Genomic DNA, 17,269 nt, shown 5'->3' with positions numbered 1-17,269 from the left:
GGGACGTGAGTCCCCCAGTTCCCCGGGCCCTTAATAAAGCACCCACAAAACTTATCCGAGTTTTGTGTCATTTATCAATCGGGCAACAGTTATCTGCTGCTGTGGAATGCATCAGGTGCATCTGTGATTGGCCCATCTTGGATGTTTACAATTAATGGCCAACCACAGCCCAGTTAGCTTGGACTCTCTGTCCGAGACACAGACCTTTGTTATTCATTCCTTTCTATTCTTAGCTTAGCCACCCTTCTGAGATGAAACTTTTCCTTCTATTCTTTACTATAGTTATAATATAATATATATAATAAAATAATAAATCAAGCCTTCTGAAATGTGGATTCAGATCTACGTCTCTTCCCTCATCCTGAAAACCCCTGTGAACACTGTCACACACTGATGTTAAAATTTACTTTTCATTTTAAAAACCTGGAAGTTGAAGCCTGGTGAGTGGTCTGGAAGCCAATGGCTCAACACCACTCTCTTGTGGGCAGAAATATGAACCCTCTGGCAGGACTGAGCATGCAAAAGGGCAGACAGCTCCAATAAAAACATGTCTTTTGAGCCTAATCCACAGTCAATTTGACCCACAGATCATTGCTGCCAGAGACAGGGACATTAATAAATATAACACAAAATCCTCTGAGGTTTTGCTCTTCTTCCTTTGTTTAAAGTGTCTGTCTAGCAGCTGCCACAGTGAGACAGATAAATCAAATTTTTTCACCGCCCTGTACTCCTCGGTTTTCTTTCTTCTATGTTTAATCTTTATTGTTTGCTGCATATCCTCCCTTTCACTTGGCTCAGCAGCTGCTTGCCTCCCCTCTTCCCCCCATACTTCACCTCGATAGCCCAGCACCTCTTTCTGGTTAGGGAATTACTAATCCACCACTGGAAAGGTTTCCAGAAAGCACACTGCCTGACACAAAGGGACTGGCTGAGGACTGCAGCACTAGGACTGATGGCTCCAAGACAAGCCCAGACCTCTCAGCGACATCAGAAAACAACCAGAGATGTTCTCAGTGAAGCATTTTGTCATCAAAGGTAAAGATTGAAAATTTTGCTTAATGAAGTATTTTGTAAATATGCAACAGCTCTGATAAGCAATAATTCCTCAATATCCTCCAAACCAAAATGTTTCCTCCCCACTGTCCTGTAAGTCCTAAGAAAGCTGTTTAAATGCAGAATCAGGCAAAGCCTACAAATCACATACAGTTTTCCAATAATAACCTTCAGACTCCTACAAATTTCCACTTCAAGTTTCTGCACAATTCTTCAGAGTCTGGCACTTTTTTTCTGTGAATTAAGAACTTCAAGGCAAGGTTAATAGCCATTATCAGAAAATCTTATGACAAAAAGAGTTAATATATTTATATATTAATATATAATATTACCATATAATATATTACCATAAAATTAACATTGCTGTACTTGTCCTAATTTCTGGGTTGCCACCTGAACAGTTTTCTTTTATCAGCTGAGAGTCCATCCATATCTCAAACACTGAAAAATCACAGCAAAGCCACTTATCTTTGATAACCCAGTTATCAAAGCTGATAATGGTAATCTGATGGTACAGCACAAAGAGTTTTGAATAGATAAAACCAATCATCTTTTCAGCATGCACAACAAAAGAAAAAACAAACAGGAAGTTCTGAAATAATGCCCACTCCTTTCAGGCACCGACTGGCTGACAGACAAGCAGAATTTCAACTCCAATAGGCATGGATTAGTTTCCAGGCAGAGAAGCAGAGATAAAAGGGAAAAGGATTTAAAGAATTTCTCATGGACTTTTGTCAAAGGGGTTTTTTTTCTGCTTGGTGTACAGAGTGAGGGCTTAGCTCTGATTTCAGGCTCTTTTGGTTTTTTAAAAAAATTTTTTGTTAACTATAAACTTCACAGTTGGCCACATAAAACATAGTAAATTTTTGTACATTTCTCACTCTATTTTTTCTAATCAACACCCATTGTCTATTGCCATTTTGGGTGAACAGAAGAGAAGCCAGTAAAACTGTAACTTTAAAAAGAACCAATTAAAATATTATCTAAAGGGACTGAATTTTCAGCATTTGCATTACAGTTCTTACCATTCACACACTTTATCTCATTTTGCTTCAACCTCTCTTCCAATCATGTCAACACAATACGTAAAGTGCCCTCCTTAGGAAGAAAGGATATTGGCAGAATGTGGAATTTTAGACTGGTTTGCTGCCTTTATCACTGGAAGTGCTTTTGCTCTTACATTGGTGCATTCCCTCCACTATTTCTGGACAACTTCCCAGAAAACACTCCAGTTCAGGTGGAGCATTTTATGGAATAATGAGATGACAAAAAAAAAAAAAAATAATAAAGAATAAACTTATTAATGCTTGCAGAACCAGAAGCCACAAAGCCTCTGCTGCAGAGGCTCATGGAGGATTGCACACTCCTCACCAGCTCGCTCTGATGGCAGACAGGCAGCACAGCCATAGCAACAGCTTCCAAACAGCAAACTCCTCAGTTATGCAAGAGCCTCCAACCAATTCTGGGTTTTACATACCTAATTTAGAATTTCTACCTTTTTGCAGGCTCACTCGCACCATGTGCAGCATACTGAAACAGCACTGGGCAGTTCAGCAGGGGCTGGCATCCCCTGTGTTCCACTTTTCCAGCCAACACTGTGGCTGCCCCAGCAGATCCCTTGGTTCAGCGCTTCTGGGAGCAGCTGAGGCAGCAGAAACTCTTGCACCCACTCCCTTTGGCTCCCCTCCCTGCAAATCACTGAATATGTCCTTCCCACACAGCCGCTGAGCTCCGCTGGCCCAGAGCCCGTGACACTGAATTGTCTTTCTGATTCAATAATCCAGCAGAATTCCACCAGCCCACTGCCCCCACCTCGCCCCATGGAAGCCTAGGATTCCTTGTTCAACCAAGACCCAAAGAGTACCATCCTCCTTCACTGACACTTGCAGCACAAGGCACATGGTGGGAAGGTCTGTTCCAGACACCAAAACACATCTCAGGAAAAGCAGCAACATTTTGCAAGGCTCAAGGATTTCTGGTACATCAGTGGCAGGCCAAGAAGGAGCACCTCTTCTACTGCTATGGTACTGTTTCTTCTTTATTCTTAATTAAAACTTTAGAATGTTTTATATCTAACCTTCTGCAATTTTTTTCCACTGACTACAAAAGAGCTGAAGCTTTCATAGAGTGTCATCTGTTTTAAGGATAACACATTTCAGATGTTTATGTCTAGAACAGAAAATTACCTTTATAAGAGAAAATAATGTGTAGTTTCTGTGTTTAGGAATACAACCCTTATCTTACCACTGGAATAATTATTTTACCAGTGATCCTGCAAAGCAATAAAGCATTACGGCCAACAAGAGCCAAGAAAAGCACACACCTCCTTTGGAGCCATACAGTGGTCCAGCTGAAAGCCACGGTGCGACCTAATTTCCCTTCAACAGTTTCTTGAAATATCAGTTCAGGAACCTTAGTCCAATAGACAAGACCAAAAAAACAGATTCACTTTCTTTTCTCATGTTGGAAAAGAAAGAGAGAGAAATGCTGGCTGGTCTTGGAGGAACCTTTCAAAAACGTGTTGGTAGACCTAGTGAAAACACGTACCAAACAGGGAACCCTTGAAAGAAATGCAGGATCTGGGAGAAGACAAAACCCACCAACTAATATCAAAATAATTCTGCATAATAAGTAAGTCTCATTTTGATCCTCCTCAAATTAAATCAAAGCAGCTCATTGTGACTTGATCTGGTCTTAAATTACAGACAGCTCTTGTTAAAAAATAAAAAATAAACAAAGAAAAAAACCAATTAAAAAAAAAAACCCAAACCTCTAAAAACTAAAGATCTAACAAGATCTACACAAGCATTAAATAAAATGAAATGGTAGAAAGGAAACATAAGAGATTAAACAAGTACAGTAAGTTAATGTGAATGGTTTGTTAAAAATTGTTTTAACTTGTCCTGAAATACTTTTGGTTTGGTTTTGATCTTATTGCAGCCAGCCATCAAGGACTTATGTCCAATGGCTTTTGCAGCTGTAAAACTGGCAGCATCAGAGGGATCAATTCTCACTATCAGGTATTTACTGGTACAGAATGAGTGAAATAATTTTAATGCTTTAAATTTTTTTTCCTTTTTGTGATCTCTTCTTTTACTCAGATCAGAAATCTGCCTCAAAATCTGCCTATGAGTTTTATGTGTGTGCACACATGAACCAGCTTCTACATGTATAATGTGCTCATGCTCTCACAAGGGGCTTTTGAGACAGATCTGGAGACAGGAATGTGCTATAACAGTTGTAATTTAAAAGTATCACACTTATGGTTTTATTAAAGATTCATGTAATTGATTAGTATTTCAAGTGACTGCTGACTCTATTAAAATGGCAGCCTGTAGCCTCCATGCCATGCAAACCCAGCATCCCTTGTCAGCATTGCTTGCTCAATAACCCAAGATGAAGTATAGTTAAATTACTCATTTCTTGGTCAAAAACCCCATTGTATACAAGAAATTTTCCTATTCACCTTTTGGCTAGGTTTTGCTACAAATTCTCCTGCAGAGTATAATGATTTCATTTTCCCAGAGAGATGTCTCCCTGCTCATATTTTTTAAAAAAGTTTCTTGTGTAATTGTTCCTTTCTGACAGTTGTATTAAACTTATGTGTTACAAAAGATTAACTTCCAAATATGTCCTAGGAAAGAATTTTTAAAAGCAAAGCAAGAATGAAGAGCCTTCCCACTTAGTGTAAAAAATATCATCTCACAATCCATCATAGGACACTCCAATCAGTGTGGTCAGGCTTCCCTAATAATTTAATACTTATTCAGGACTAAATACTTAATTCAAGCCTTATACTTCCTATGGGCTGCTGCAGGCTTGCTGTTAAAAAGAAAATACAAAAGCCCTGTCCTGCCACCTTAACTCAGATTTATTCCAACTAGTTTTTGATTATTTGAGCAAAGGTGGTAGAGGCAACATTTACAGATAGAGACAAGCCAAATTATAAAACTGCAATTATAAATAAAACACAACATGGAGAACTTTTCATTTATAACTCTCAAACTAGTTTACCAAAACAAATATGACAAATGAGAGTTTTATAAAAGGAAACTCAGTTAAGTGACATGCCCAGGTCTGTGTTGCTCACCAGCAACAGAAAGAAATGGAAATCAAGCCTACCTGACATTCAAATCCTTCTTTCCTCAGTCACTTGCAAGGCCTTCAAAAAGCACAGTATGCAGTTTTTAGGGCTTTACATGAAGTTGGATTATTGCCCTGCATTTCTGGCAAGTTGCCTGCATAATCCTCAGTCTAACCATACTTGCCCTGATCTGGAGTGACTGCCCATATCCAGCCCAGTGAGGCATTTTGTATGTGCTCATTATTGGCTTTTGTTGTATTCTGCCTTTCCCTCTGAAAACATCTTGGACAACTAACTGTGAATGCCAAAGAGATAATAGATAATTAGTCGAGAGGTAATTTGGAGACTAACTGCAAGGAAAAATGGACTGCATACAAGATATGCCCCACTAATGAGTATTTTGATCTTCATTGAGGAAAGATAATTACATTAAACACTCTTTAGCAGAGGGATCTTTCAAAAGTGTACACTTTGGGTGACAATTTCCAAGAAAACACAGAAGCAGGACTGCACCCCTTCTTCCAGCAGCCTGGGCAGCACTTCTGAGCTTGGAGACCTGCTGAGCAGAATTTCACCACCTAATTCTTCCTACCAGACACAGAGGGGAGCAGCCAAGAGACACCTCAGCTGCAGAGGTGCCACAAGCAGGCACTGCCTCACTTTGTTGCCTTCAATTAAAAGAGGCATTTTTCACAAAGTGGTATCTCATAGGGGTGGAAAGTACTTACCACTATCTGTAAGTATTTAAATACTTAACCTATGTCCGTTCACAGCTCTGCCTTTCAGGAACACCCACCTGGAGATTGTGAACACAGCCTGTACCTTCATCACTGTCAAAGAACTGAGACTAAAGTGTCCTCTAGTTAAGCCGGTCTCACATATGAGTTTGCAGGATACTGTGTAACAATTTTGTGGGTCTCTAGCCTTCACAATTTAAGGGAACCACTACATTGCTTCCATCAGATATTTCTAGGTCATTATACCCAAATCCTAACTTGTTTTGTTCTCATGTTTCTTGCAGAAAGGAAACCTCTAAGCTCTACCCCTGTACCATCAACTATTGTCCTCTACAAGATCTGGAAAACATGAAGGCTGTAGCCCTCTTCATTTGTCTTGTAGGACCAGTTTTTGCTATTTCAGTAAGTCCTCACCAGGCTATTATTATCAGGCACTTAATTTCCTATTCTGAGAATATCCTATGCTTATGGATGTGCAGATATTCATATATTTGTCTTTTTTAGACCCATCCTGTAAACCACAAGCTCAGAACTCACAGACAGAAAACTCCAGAAAAGGTACTCTTGTTCTTTAAACAATAAGAAGTAACTTACTTTATTAATCCTAAATATAAAAACACATTACCACATACATACTGCTTGGCAAATTGATTTATGTTAAAAAACTTTAGGCCCTCTCACCTCAAGAATTAGTGCAAGTATCTCATTCCTTGCATATTAACAATTGCAAACAGGACAAAATCTAAAGCTCAAAATGGAAGTCTTACTTATTGAGAAAATTATCTTAAATGAATCCCCACATATCATCATTGCCCATATTTGCACAAATAATAAGCTCCAGTGACAAAATTGTTGTTATCACAGCTCCAGTATAGGAGGAGGATGAAATCCTCAATTTATCACACCAGGGGATCACATGCAGTCTCAAATATGTAAGAATTTTAGCCACCATATGTTTCACTATTCATGGTGCAGAGCATTGGACACAGCTTGTCCTGGCAGAGTAATCTGCGGCTGACAGGCCAGATGCCCTGATGGCAATGAGACAGAGGATTGCACCAGCCCTCCCTATGCCACATATGTGTGCTAATGATGATGCCCATACTTTTGCATTCATGGCTGACTCAAATAAAAATTCCTGTTTATTGCACTGAGCCTTTGTGATACAGACACAAATGGATCTTGTCTCCAAGCCACTGGGGGTTTCAGAACTACTAAACTCATATCATGCTCTGTAGTAAGAGATTCAAAATCCCAACTCTTATGCTAACCATTTAAAATTTTTTTAATTATAAACTATATCCCACTCTATACAGTTTTCCAGATACATTTCATGTCAATCTGGATCATGCTCTGCACTATGAAAACAAAAAAAATTAACTTTTCCTAATGAAGCATCCAGCAGCGGAAATGGTACAAAGATTAGTTTGCAGCCTACAGCTCTCTACCAGAAATAATACACATAAGACACATCAAAGCAAAACCTTGCAATAGCCAATGAATCATCAGTTCCAAGTGTGTGCATCATCTACCAAAAGCCAGCTCTCCCCCACAGTATCTAATCACAGATAGTGATAAAATTTGCCCAGGTTCCTTCACGAGTGCTTGAGTTCTAAGAGCTGATTTTACCCAGGGGACAAAGGTATAACAGGAAGCAGCACCCGGAAGCTGTATCCAGGCACATCTCTGCAGAACCGGTGCAGGACAAGGCTTCCTGTCAAGACATGAGCCAAATCTTTCTCAAACTGCTACTTCAAGCACAGGTACCCACAACAGAAAATCTTAAAGACTGTTTGGCCTTGTGTTTTCTGAACCTGTAGAACTTTGGAAAAGCTCCAGTGAATTTCTGTTATATTCTGTTAGACTCTGTTAGATTCTGTTAGACATACAGTCTTCCCCTGAAAAAGTTAGAGTTGGAATTGATACAGTGAATATAGTTCCCTGAGCTATTTCCACATCAGCAAGGACACCAGGCAAAAGACAAAACAGTAAAATATTAAGATACCACTTTGACATTAGGAAATAGGATATAGCTGATCTACCAGAATCAAATTAATATATTCAATCTTACCTTCAAAAATAAAATAAATGCTTGTGAGTAGAGTGCTTGTTTCCAAGCAGTCAAACTAAAGGAAAAAAGCTATTCCAGCAACTTGGATGGACCAAATGAGAAGGACCATTCTTCCCAAATTAAACCCCCCAAAAGCTTTAAGAAATATCAGCATCAGGTGCTACATTCTTGTAAGCAGTAGGCAACACTGAACATCCATAGGTGTTGTTCAGAAACACACACAGCAGCAGAAAGGCAATTGCTCCAGCAAGACCTGACAGTCATTTCAGTACCTGCTTTCTCCTCAGCATTTGAACCATTTCCACTGAAGGTACCACTTCTGCTATTGTCTTGACAGAATAAGAAAAAAAAGGCACTCAAACATCTATTGTTGATTTTATATTTGTCACCACACACGATAGTTCTTGGTGACTTCAGCCAGGAAGTAATGATAGATTGGACTCAAAGTAGATTTATATGTGGATTATAAAATCATTGCAGGGCACTTCTCAGGAATTACTACCATGACACCTTGTGAGAGGTGCTCTCTTTTCATCTGCTCCTCTTTTCCAAGGTCCCTTATTTTTCCCTTATCTGTGCAGGAAGTTATGTTTCACATCCCCGTTCTCTGAGCTAAGTGATAATTACTGCAGCCTACAAGTGCCTATGGTTATGACTAAAATACTAATTAAGCATTCTGAGATTTCACAACACGCCCATATGCATCTCTCTCTGAAACAGAGTTGGATAGACCTCTCCAGAAACTCCATCAATAGAAGAAGGGACAGATAAACAGATTTTCTGAGAAAGAGAAGGCACATCAGCTGTGAATGTCGTGCCCTAGGCTAGTTTAAGAGGAGCACATACAAAGAAAACAAATAAAGCCAGTGCCATGCTTTGCAATACAAGGCAAAAATAACACTGCATCAGCTTCAAATAAATCCTAAGATTTATTAATCTGCTATTTAAATTTTTTTTAAAGAGTGAATATATTCATCCAGAAGCTTCAAAGGAAGAGAACACAGGGTATGTAGATGAGGATGATTTGCTGCCCACTCCCAGAAACTTAAAACCAGGCTCTGAAGACAGGGATGGGCCCCAGACCATGAGGAAGCAAGAAAGAACTGGGAGCAAGCATCAAGTGAAAAACAGCCTGAAAAGCATCGATTTCCTTGCACTGCACAATAAACTAGGTTTGGCTTCAGATACCCAGGACAGTGACTCTGGGAGCAGCGGCAGAGAACAGTCCAGCTCTGAGCACAACCAGCTCAGGAACCATGAGAAACATGGGAACACAGCAAACCAACACCTTCCAGGCCACACAGAACACCCAGTGGGTGCTTTCAGCCTTGAGCATGAGCATAACATGGGGAAATATAACAAAAATGCTGTTGGCCTGTCTGAAAAAAACAGTGAAAGTGATGATGAGGAAAGCATGGAAGAAGAGGATGAGAAATGGGGTGAAGAAACAGATTACAGAGACACAAAACACAAAGACCATCAGACACATCAAGGTGACCAATACAAAAGACAGGAACATGAGAACAGCATGCAATTAGATGATGAACTGAGAGATTCCAGACAACTAACCTGGAAAACCAAGAGACACAGCAAGAAATTTAACCTAGAGGAAGAAGAGAGGGAGAACAGGAAGAAGTCCTATGAAGAAGAAATCCCCTTCTCTCAAAAAACCCATAATGAATATCAGGATGGCAAACAGCAAAGTCAAGAGAGAAACTACCATATTCAAGTGAACTACCAGAGTGATCATGACACAGTGGGGAAAACACAAGATAGGGAAGACAGTAATGATGATGACAGTCATGACAGTGGTGGTGAGGAATATCTCAGCAATACCTGGAAAGAAACAGCCTATGAGGAAGAGGAGAGAATCCAGAGTAATGACCAGGAGAGCACCAGTACCGAGCCTGGAGGGGAAGGAACCATTGAAGATGACACTGCAGTTCACAGAGAGACTGAGGATTACCAAGTTGTCAAAATTAAAGACCTTGCTCACTCTGAACAGGATTACTACGCTCATGAGCCACCCAATTCTGACAACAAGCAGCAACTGAAAATGAGTAGCTCCATTCAGAACATGAATTCAATGGACAGTGAAGATAAGGTAAATTATCTTTGAAATAAAACTTGAGTACTACAAAAAGGGGGAGAGGAACCAGTTCTAAATTTAAATTCCTGATTATTGAAATGACCTGTTGGAGAAAAACAGGTGACTTATTAATATGCAGAAGTCTCATCTCCCTTTATACTCACTGTTCCTCTGGGTCATGCTGTGTCACTGCATCCAGAGCACTAAGGTGAATTGGACTAGAAAGGAAGTGAACACCATTCACATAAGAGCTCCAGACCCAGTGGGGTGTGTAATGAAACACACAAATAAATACAGATACACAGATGAAAAACCTGAAACCCAGTCTCCAGCTTACTAGGCCAGCCTGTTCACTCATCTCTCACAAAGATTTTAAATGATACTACACAAAAGTGAACAGCTTGGAAAGGCAGGACTAGAGTCAATAGAATAATTATAAGAAACTCAGGCCTTACTGAGTTCCCATTTCTCTCTCTCTCTCTCTCTCTCCACCTCTTACTCTATTTTTCCCCCAAATAACAAGAGCATGGTAATACTACCAGAGGCTTTATGCTCTTCTCACAGGTTTTGCATAGCAAAACAGAGCAAACTGTGCCTCAGTCAGCTCTGTATTTGGACCTGAAAAAAAATTAGGCCAAGTATTTTTTTTCTTCCCAAGATTTACCACAACTTTCTGCTTATGCCTCTGTGACTGTGCAGGTTAAGACTACAGACAGTTCCCATGGTGAGATGGAAAGTGCCAGCAGCAGGAATGAGGAGGCTCTCATTGGTAAGCCCCAAGCAAAGCTGTCATGTAACTCCCAACTCTCTGCCACTGGGGAACCTGCTGGTCTGTATTTCTTTTCTGCCTTTTGCAGCACAGGATTTCATGTGACTGAACTGGGCTTGTGCCTAATCCTGTGTTCCCAGAGAACCCCTTCCACACTCCCTTGGATTTAGTAATTTGTTAGTGAAAAACATTTGTAGGCAGTGCACAAACTTTTGTGTTAGTGATACAGAAATGGGGCTTACCTTGCACTGAGAGCTTTCAGTTTCAGAACAGTAGCTTGAATTCAAGTAGGAGCGGGACAAAGGCCAGTGCTTGATTCAGCAAAGACAGATGGGATATGTTTCACCAAAGGAAGTTGGTTGTCTGGAGGTGAATGTCTGAATGTCAGCCCCTACAGAACAAACAGCTTTTTCTAAAAAAAATTAGTAATTTCCCCATCCAATTCAAATCTGGGACTGCTAGAAGTCTCACAAAAAATTCTCATTTAAAGTGTGGCTTGTTTTATTCAATACAAGATCCAGCTTCATAACAAACTTAAAAATGCAAAATTAAAAATGCATTTGAACTTCTTGGTGAATACTAGGCTGTTTTGCTTTGGCTCTCAGTAGTATCTGACAAACACTTGGCTTTATCCCATCACCTCTAATAGTCCCTCTTTCCTGCTAGGACTGCCAGACACATGTCGGAACTTCCACTGCAAAAGAGGCAAAGTCTGTCATGCAGACAAACAAGGGAAACCCCACTGCATTTGCCAAGATCCTGCTGCTTGCCCTCCCACCAAAGACTATGAGCATGTGAGTATTTCACCCAGTGCACAGGACTGGGAAAAGCCTAAAGGGCTTGTGAACCTAAAGGGTTCACAAGATAACATATTCCCCTGCTATTATTTAGCATGGTTCTACCCTAAAAAGCATGCAAGTGAGTTTGAGTGATTCCAGTAATTGAAAAATTAAGTATAAAGCACACAAACTCACTGAGTGTGGTTTGAGAGCAGTATGAACCCATGTAACTACAGAGTGACTGACTTGCTTCACTCAGTCTCAGGGATTCTACCTTTTCCCTGTCACTAAAAATTCTATGTATCCATTTGGTATTTTAGAGCACATGCTTAGTACACATCCAGTGAAATAATCCCACAGCATCTCAGAGGCTATATTACAACCATAGAACTAAACTGAAGTGTTGCATAACTGGGCATGCAAGTACAGACAACTAGTCCTCATGAGGGCATACAACAACAACTAATTCCAATACTACTGATCACACGCACTCCGTTAGTATTCACCACGTTAATGATGTTTTATTACTGTAATGCCTCTGAGTGACAAGGATTTTTCTCAACACAGTGGTGGGGTGGTGGTTTTTCTTTCTCTAGGTTTGTGGTACGGATAACAAGACTTATGATGGCACATGTCAGCTCTTTGGCACCAAATGTCAACTGGAAGGGACAAAAATAGGACGCCAACTGCACCTAGACTATATGGGCTCCTGCAAATGTAAGCTTCTTTTCCTTTGAAGAATTCAGCTCTGTATAAAGAGTCAGTAGTTTAACACATCTGCCAGCCCTAAATCACCCTTCTTCCTGTGATCTGCCACTTGTGCATCAATTATCTGCTAATTAAGGTCTTCAATGTTTAAAAATTATCTGAAACCCAGACATCTCTCCTGTGCTTACACCAATTTTTTGTTGACCTTATCTTCCCCCTGCACTGCCTTATATGTTCCTATTGCTATAGCCTTTGAAGATTTTTGTAAATTCTTGACCAGTTAATAAATTTTCATTTATTAACTCTCAAACCCCCATGGAAAACAAAAAACTAAAAAACATCAACCAAACTTAGATGCAAAATGTAGAAGTCAGGATCTAAAAGCCAGAACTGATTTCCAACCTCTTTGACTGCTGCATATGGCAGGAGGAAAGTGCATTCCCAGCCAGAATATTCCTTTGCTGTCAAAAACTCTATTTTCATGCAACTGACTGATTAGAGCTTCACTGCACAATTATGCTCAAAAGCTGCACAGATATATAAAGGTTGTGGTTTGCACAACTGGTTAAGCACGTGCACTAAAAAAATTGTAGATTTTTAATTGAACACATTAGGTACATTCAAAATTTTATGTATTAACAGCTCCATCAATTCTAATTTTTACTGGAAGTAGATCTCAAATCTCAGAAATGCTCAAATGGGGGCTTAACAGATGACTTGTTAACAAAAGCTTTTCTCTTTGGCACAGACATCCCCCCCTGTACTGATTATGAAGTGGATCAGTTTCCCCTCCGTATGCGAGACTGGCTTAAGAACATCCTTATTCAATTTTATGAACGTGACCTGAACACTTCTGGGATTCTAACTGAAAAGCAAAGGAATAAGGTCAGCAATCCTTGTCAAATAAGACCATGCAGTTATAGGGACTAGTCCAGAACATCTCATACGAAATGGCATCAATTAGACGACTTCTAAGATGGCTTATTTCCCCCAAAACAAGAGTTGCTTACCTCAGGACAGAAGATGGGATAAAACTGGTTTAATCTCCTAACAAGCTGAGGCTACTGCCCCCCTTAGCTGAGTTTGACAATTAAACCATAAGAATTTCACTTCCTTTCTAGTTACTGCCAAAGGTGACACAGACAGCAGCAAAAATGTCGTGGACTACTAAGGCAAGCTTTTCATGCTACATATGGTCACCAACACTAAAACACATTTCCCTAGGGATATTTTATTATCAAGTTTCATTTCTCCAAAACACCTTCTTGCCAGATAGCTCTCTTCAAGACAGATCTTCAACCTGAAACAAAAAATAACAATTTCTGTGTTGAGCTCAGGTAAAAAAGATCTATCAGAACGACAAGCGCCTTGGGGCTGGTGACCACCCGGTTGAGCTGCTCCTGCATGACTTTGAGAAAAATTACCACATGTATGTGTATCCTGTGCACTGGCAGTTTCACCAGCTTGACCAGCACCCTGTTGACAGGTAAAAAAATATATATGGCTCAGTTCTGATTTGCTGATTAAACTCAGGCTAGTTTACTTTTCTACACACCTCAAGGGATTCTCTACATACAGAACCAGTCCCTTAGCTGTTAGAAGCCATTATCACCCCCTGTCTAACACAGAACTTTTTCTCTCATTGTTTTCCTGATCATATCCTAGGTCAGAATCTGCTATCCTCTTGCCTTGCACAATCAAGTATTACACTGTAAGTTCTACAGTGTCTTAATACCTATTAATGCTCTCAGCCAGGAAGAAGTCCTGTTATACTGAAGCTAAGAGAAACAGGCTAAGTACAAAGGACAGAGCCCTGGCAGCAAAAGTGAGGTATCCATAATTTTCAACTAACACCACAGAGGTCTCTCAGTTTAAGGAGCACATATAGTCACAGTCCAGAGGAAACTTCCACCTTCTGAGAACATAACTCATATTTCAAGGTTTTGGTCATATCAACCAGTGATGGAATCTGTATTTCCAAGTTCAGACCTTCAATATCTCAGGACAATCACACTTACTGTTTTAGAACATTTAGAACACAGTTAAGCACTTTGCAAACTTGATATCCTGAGGATTAACAGCAAAACTCCACAAGCGATGAGTTGTGAGCAAGTTGCTCCTGTCAGTACCTGTAATTACTACAAAAGTAATACTTGTTGTAGGAAAAAAGATGTTGGCAAACAAACATTCAGCAAAAGCATTTTAGTTCATCAGATATTAGACATCTTTATCATGACCTGGGACACATTCACTATTGTTGCGGAAGCACCGCAACAAAATCCACTGGAGCATCTCTGATAAAGCCATCATTGCTGTCTTGTAGCATCTTAGATCAGCTTTGATAATCCTGCTGATTTATGAAGGAAATGCAGCTCTCCGTACCTGTCCTTTCTTTCAGATTATTAACACACTCGGAGCTTGCACCCTTGAGAGCCTCCCTTGTTCCCATGGAACACTGCATTACCCGTTTCTTCCTAGAGTGCGATGGAGACAAGGACAAACTCATTGCTTTGAAGGAATGGTGTCACTGCTTTGGGATTAAGGAAGGTACACCTAAAAGAATAGGCAGATGTACCTGACAGAATGTTCCTGCCAAGAACATTACTCAGATCTCAAAGTAAGGCAAAGAAATTGTGAGCAGAAGCCCATGGCTACAGTGCCAAGAGGAATACAGAGCACTAATAACAAGCCTGCAAAAGGTCAAGAGGGTTAACAATGTAGCACAGGTTAATCCCAGAAGAGTTATGGGACAGAGGGCATTTGGCCAAACAAGCAGACTGAACAAATGTGTTTAAAATCCTACTAGAAAGTCCCTAATTTAAGTGGAGGCTGATTCTGGTCAGAAGTCAGATACATGGAACCTTTGCTCTTCCCAGAATTTTTCCAGCTCTTCTGATAACACTTTATCAGCCATGAAGGATGAAAGCTGCAAGGAGTTATCTTAGTACATGTATACTTGTGCCAGTGATTGCTCATTCATAGCATCAGTCACTTTATTGACAGTGATACAGCATAAAACTGTCTCTTCAGCATAAAATGTTAATAATGTTTTCTTCTTCTTTGTTGCAGAGGACATAAATGAAAATCTCCTTTTCTGAGCCCAGCTGAACAGACTCCCACTACTGTACTAAAATTGATGAATCCTGCTTACTTTTGTAATTAACAGCTTAACAGCCTTCAAGAAAATGGTGGAATGAGGTTCACTGAACTCTTATCAAACAACCCAAGTGCAGAAAATTCCTACATTCATTAACAGCAGAAAAGTTTAACTACTTCATAGCTAAAAAACAGTGTTGCCCCCCCACATGTATCCATGATCTTTCTGAACCAATAAATACTACTAACCTAATGACTATGCTGTTCACAAAACTCTTCAGTAGAATTATAGAATGTAGATGTTATCACCCACTGAAATGGGATCTGTTTCCTTTATTTACTGTATTGTCACCTTAACACGCTGCATAGAAGTGTCAAATAAAATAGAAGTCTATTGGAGATATGGGTTTCATCACAACTTTGTTGAAGAAAATTGTTTTTCTTGCACCTTTGCCCATCTTTTGCTCTCCTCAAGAGAGGCACAATTTAAGCATAAAAAAACTCAGGACAGGATAAGATTATTCCTGAATCCTCATAAATTTGTGATTTTAAGGTAAGCACTTCACTGAAAACATTCCGGACATATTCTGCTTTAAGGAAAAAGCCCCAAATGCTATTCCCACAAAGGATCAGCAAACACCTTTCACCTGTACCATGTCATGTCTCCAAAAAAAAGAAGATGGGAGTGAGAAATACTATTTTGGTAGCTTAAATAGTGGAAGTCCCATCCTCTCTGCTAATTTGCTCTTGAACCAGCAAAGGCTGATAATCGTAGTCCAGTGCCAGGCTGATGCCCTGGGATACAATGAATTAAGCTAGCTGTGATTATTTTCAACACAATGACTTCTTACACAAACCAGAGATTACTTCCTAGCACTGCCATTTTTTTTCCATAATCCTGACTTGTTGCTCACTTCACATTCTGCAACATTACACAGCAGTGTAAATAACTCAGCCTGGACAGCATGTACAAAAGCACATTCTCTATGCTAGTTCCATTTGGAAAAGATCCTTTCCCTGGGACGTCAAATATCTTGGAAGAGAAAGTAATTTTGACAGCACTTTTCCAGCCTGGCTGCAGCCACCTGCTTATTTGCTCTGTCTTTTGTTTACCCCACACAGGGTTGGGTGGCAAAAACACAGCTCTCAAACTGCAAGTACACTGCCAGTACACAGCTGGCCTCAAAAGGTAATGACTTTAACCCACAAATGCCCATTTCTTCAGGAAAAAGAATTTATGCTGTCTCTAGTTTGCAGCTTTAGTACTCTCAGTATTATCACCCGAGTACTCCTCCAGCATCACTACAGTCAGAATATCTACAGTGAAAAAATAAACAACAAATACTCTTTTCATAACACATTTCCGCTACCAAGCATGTCGATCCTCTAAGGATTAGTAGCGGTTGTTACAAAAAAAACCTGCAGTTTTTATCAGCTGAGAAGTAAACTAATAACCCAAAACATCTGAAGAAGTGATGATTCATAACATTTTGTGGTTTTCTGATGCAAGACAGATATTAAAAATTGTATATAGAGACTGCAGATCCACATCCCCTAACTCTCTAAGAAGGGTCTGCTCTTATGGATCATGCTTTCAAAATCCAACTACGCTGCTGGGAGTCTACTCTGCATAGTGCAGCACATCACAGAAGAAAACAGATGGGCAGGAAGATGTGAGCAAGGATTGAAAGAAAAATTAATACCTTTTGACACTACCTTTTCCTTTGAAAAGAACACTAATAACTCTGCAAGATTCCCAGGGTTTCCTGCATAAACACCCATAACTCCTCCAGGTTTCACTAGCTAATTGGGAGGCAGGGGTAGGGTTGAAAAGGAGAAAGTCCTAAACACATTCATTAGTTAAGCAGGATGTGGATAAAGTC

General features: G+C 39.9%; 1 protein-coding gene across 1 annotated transcript; it reads left to right on the top strand.

Moving 5' to 3' along the window:
* The first annotated feature begins 2,868 nt into the window (after positions 1-2,868).
* Positions 2,869-15,713, top strand: SPARCL1 (SPARC like 1). The gene is made up of 11 exons (XM_059470544.1): positions 2,869-3,077; positions 6,159-6,276; positions 6,379-6,432; positions 8,907-10,049; positions 10,734-10,803; positions 11,470-11,597; positions 12,179-12,299; positions 13,039-13,175; positions 13,628-13,776; positions 14,689-14,837; positions 15,360-15,713. Exons 2-11 carry the CDS (start codon positions 6,223-6,225, stop codon positions 15,386-15,388), a joined length of 2,034 nt encoding a protein of 677 aa, XP_059326527.1. The 5' UTR covers positions 2,869-3,077; positions 6,159-6,222; the 3' UTR covers positions 15,389-15,713.
* The last annotated feature ends 1,556 nt before the right edge of the window (positions 15,714-17,269 follow it).

This window comes from Ammospiza nelsoni, chromosome 4 (genome assembly GCF_027579445.1).
Source record: "Ammospiza nelsoni isolate bAmmNel1 chromosome 4, bAmmNel1.pri, whole genome shotgun sequence".
Classification (NCBI taxonomy): Eukaryota; Metazoa; Chordata; class Aves; order Passeriformes; family Passerellidae; genus Ammospiza; species Ammospiza nelsoni.
Note: the sequence above shows the minus strand (reverse complement) of the source record. Positions and strands in the feature narration are given on the sequence as shown.

Coding starts and splice junctions, on each gene's coding strand:
- SPARCL1 (XM_059470544.1), top strand. CDS start 6,223: ATGAAGGCTGTAGCCCTCTTCATTTGTCTTGTAGGACCAGTTTTTGCT. Junction 11,598..12,178: donor CCACCAAAGACTATGAGCAT/GTGAGTATTTCA, acceptor TTCTTTCTCTAG/GTTTGTGGTACGGATAACAA. Junction 13,777..14,688: donor GACCAGCACCCTGTTGACAG/GTAAAAAAATAT, acceptor CCTTTCTTTCAG/ATTATTAACACACTCGGAGC.